The 3,799-nt window shown below is 47.6% G+C and overlaps 1 protein-coding gene across 1 annotated transcript; it reads left to right on the plus strand.

The window, feature by feature from the left end:
- Positions 1–835: 835 nt before the first annotated feature.
- Positions 836–3,191, plus strand: LOC103707725 (AAA-ATPase At2g46620-like). The gene has a single exon (XM_008792332.5). The coding sequence runs from the start codon at positions 1,390–1,392 to the stop codon at positions 2,923–2,925; it is 1,536 nt and encodes a 511-aa protein (XP_008790554.3). The 5' UTR covers positions 836–1,389; the 3' UTR covers positions 2,926–3,191.
- The last annotated feature ends 608 nt before the right edge of the window (positions 3,192–3,799 follow it).

The following is a 3,799-nucleotide window of genomic DNA, read 5'->3' on the forward strand; positions in this document are numbered from 1 at the left end:
GCAAAGAAGCTCCGTGTTCCTTCCTCATGTGGTTCCCATATGGGCACTGGGTGCCTCACGTGCCCCGTGTAGGCGTGACATTTGGTATCAGAGCAGAGGACGATTCTTATCCGATGATGAAAAGGGTGTGAGGCACAATATATATATATATATATATATATATATATATATATATATATATATATATATATATATATATATATATATATACAAAACATATATCCATACACGCATAGTCATGAGTCAAACACAGGAACTCTCCCATAAAGAATGGTGTCATTCAGTTTACAAGAGCCTAGTTAGCTTTTGGCTTCGCATGCTTATATATACAAGGTGTTCAAGCCAGGTTGGAACTTAAAACGATGTTACCAAAGATTGGTTGAGACCCCTAAATGGATTAGGTTCTCAACCAAATCCAAGTTTCCGCTCATATTTCAGAGCCTGCAGATATCAATGCTTGAATCATTAAAATCAAGTATAAAGCAAGTCTTTATTCTTTAATAATGCCAACATTACAAACTACAGAGATTTTAATTGTTATTGATCATTCTAATAGAAATAACGACCTTATTCGTCTGGACTAGGAGCAAATGGAAACAAAATAATGTTTGTTGTGACGGCCAATATTTGCCATTATAAAAGGCAATAAAAGGCAACCGGCTGGCAATAACGGAAAGATAATAATTTTATATGTTTAAATTACTTTTTCCAAAATAAAACAAGTAAAATTTTTGATTGTTTGTAGCTTTGATTTCGAAACCATTATGTCACAAACACGACGAAAAATGTTAAACAACATATATATATTCCTACTGTGCAACAGCTATTATGATAAGTTTTGTTTTCAACTTTATTATCAATATAATAACATAATGAGCCACCTTGAATCAAACCATTGACAAAAGCTCGAACCACCAAGCGTCAAGGAGCCACCCGTACAACTTGCCAGGGCTGTTCATTTCCACGTCTAGTTCTAGAAAATCTAATGGTTCAATTTGTTATCGCAAGGTTTGGTTTGTGACCGCTAGATAGATCATCATCGTCAAGATACGTGGCGTCGTCCTGCCTTTATCACCAGATAAATTCCGAGGTCCCAAACCCCGCCCACAATTCTGAAACAATTGCAATGCCCCCGAAATCCCTATTTTCTCCCTCCCAAGTCCCAACCCAAATCTTCTTGTATACGCGTGTTTGTCCTCCGTCTCCTCTTCGCCCTTCTTTGACTGATCCAAAGCCGGCGAACGGCGTCTCCTACCTGCCTTCTCCACCCCCCAACTCCCCCCACATAAATCAAACCCCTCCCAAATCCCCCCTTTCCCAATCCCTCTTCCCCCCCTTCTCTATTTATTCCATTCTAATCGCAATTCTAGAATTGTAACAATAATCCCCATGATAATCCCGGCTAATCCCTTCTCCGTAGTCCTGGCCGCTGTCTGCGGTCTGGCGATCCTGCGGACCATCCTTTCGGCGAGGGCGCTGCTATACCACCTGGGGCGGTGGTGGCGGTGGGTGGACGAGCGCGTGCAGGCGTATCAGTACTTCGAGATCCCGCGGTACAACGAAAACTCCCAGGAGAACCCCCTCTACCGGAAGGTGGCCAACTATGTAGCCTCCCTCCCCTCCCTCGAGGACGCCGCCGCCGCAACCCTCTTCTCCTCCGGCCGCAAGCCCAACGACTTCCTCCTCCACCTCGGCCCTGGCCAGTCCGCTTCCGACTCCTTCCTCGGCGCTCGCGTCACCTGGTCCAACCGTCCTCCCGGCGGCGCCACAGCCGCCGGCGGCGGGTGCCTCGTTCTCCGTGTCCGGCGCCAGGACCGCACCCGGGTTCTTCGCCCCTATCTTCAACATGTTGAGTCCGTCGCCGAGGACATCGAGATCCGGCGGAGGGAGGTCCGGCTGTTTACGAACGCCGGCGGCAGCGGGGAGGGGCCTCGGTGGAGGTCGGTGCCGTTCACCCACCCGTCAACGCTAGACACGGTGGCGATGGACCCGGATCTGAAAACCCGAGTGCGGGCGGATTTGGAGGCGTTTCTTAAAGGCCGGGCATATTACCACCGCCTCGGCCGGGTGTGGCGGCGGAGCTATCTGCTCTATGGCCCGCCGGGGACCGGAAAGTCCACCTTCGTGGCTGCCATGGCCAAGTTCCTTTCCTACGACATCTACGACGTGGACCTCTCCGGGCTCGCCGCCGACGGGGCCGTCCTCCGGTCGCTCCTCCTCCAGACGACCCCGCGGTCGGTGATTCTCGTGGAAGACCTCGACCGGTATCTTAACGGGAAAGAGAGCGAGTCGTCGGCGGCTAGGCTGACGGAGATGCTGAGCTTCATGGATGGAGTCTTCTCGTGCTGCGGGGAGGAGAGGGTGATGGTGTTCACGATGAGCGGCGGCGAGGGGGCGAAGGAGGGGTTGGACCCGGCGGTGCTGCGGCCGGGGAGGCTGGACGTCCACATCCACTTCCCGATGTGCGATTTCTCGGCATTCAAGACGCTGGCGAGCAGCTACCTGGGGCTCAAAGACCACAAGCTGTACCCCCAGGTGGAGGAGGGCTTCCAGAACGGGGCTCAGCTGAGCCCCGCCGTGGTCAGCGAGATCATGATCGCCAACCGGGGCTCGCCGACCCGGGCGATCAAGTCGGTGATCAGTGCATTGCAGCAGTCGGCAGATGGCGGGAGAGTTGGAGCTGCTGCGGCGAGGAAGCTGAGCGAGAGCGGGTCCGGGCGGCGGACTGATGAGTCCAGGGGCGAGTGGAGCAGCGGCGGGGGGTTGGGCTTCGGGAAGGATTCGATGACGATGAGGGAGTTTCGGAAGCTGTATGGTTTCATCAAGATGAGGAGTGGGAGCAAGAAGGAAGGGGTGATGCCAGTAGAGGAGGCCGCCGCCGCCGCCGCCGCCGCCGCCGCCGCTACTCCGTCAGATAAGGATTAATTCGCACTGAACTACAGGAGGAGTTATTATTTCGTAACTTAAAGCCAGGAAGATTTTAGATGCTTTGTTTTTCCTTTTTCTTTTTTTCTTTTTTTTTCCTCTCTCTCCAAACTCCAGGTAATGGAATCTTATCTGGATTTTAGTTTTTTTTTTTATTATTATGGGAAGGGGAAACGGGGATCAATCAAGGTGTAGAATGTCGAAAGAAATGGTCATGTAATCTGTGAAAGTGTAAATGACACACTGTTGTCCTTTTGTAGCTTGAAGATGATAGCCCAAGACCATGCTTTATTCTTGGAATACTTATTGTTTGAAAATAAAAAATATTGGAAAATTTTATTGTTGTCTAAGGGGTCTCCGAGTGTGCTAGTTTCAGTTTAAAAACAAACTCCCATGTTTCTATGAATCAGATAGATGGTGGAAAATTAAAAAATAAAAAATATATATACTACATAGAATTAGCCGATTATCCAATGAGTTTATTATAATTAACCCGAGATAAAGAGAAAATAGGGTTTAAATATACTTAGCCTGCTTTAGGAATCTAGCATGGTTTTATTCTTCTTATATTTAGATGGTTGAATTTTGACTCTCCAAATATAAAGCTATTTGATTCTTAATGAATGGAACAAGCATTTTGTAAGTTCCGAAAAAATTTGTAGGATGCATGTCGGCACACAAAAAGGAAAGTTCAAAGTGAAAAAAAAGTAAGATGGCAAGAAGAACAAAAAAAGTATAAATTTAGTCAAAAGAAAACTATGTACAATCGAACATCCAATATATAAAAAAAAAGTTGCGACTTAATAATATTTGTTGTCAAGCAAATAATATGAACACTCAAGTTGTAGTCAAGATTCCACTTAGAAAATATAGA

This window comes from Phoenix dactylifera, chromosome 6 (assembly GCF_051530095.1).
Source record: "Phoenix dactylifera cultivar Ajwa chromosome 6, Ajwa_hap1_PhDact_Kaust_v1.1, whole genome shotgun sequence".
Classification (NCBI taxonomy): domain Eukaryota; kingdom Viridiplantae; phylum Streptophyta; class Magnoliopsida; order Arecales; family Arecaceae; genus Phoenix; species Phoenix dactylifera.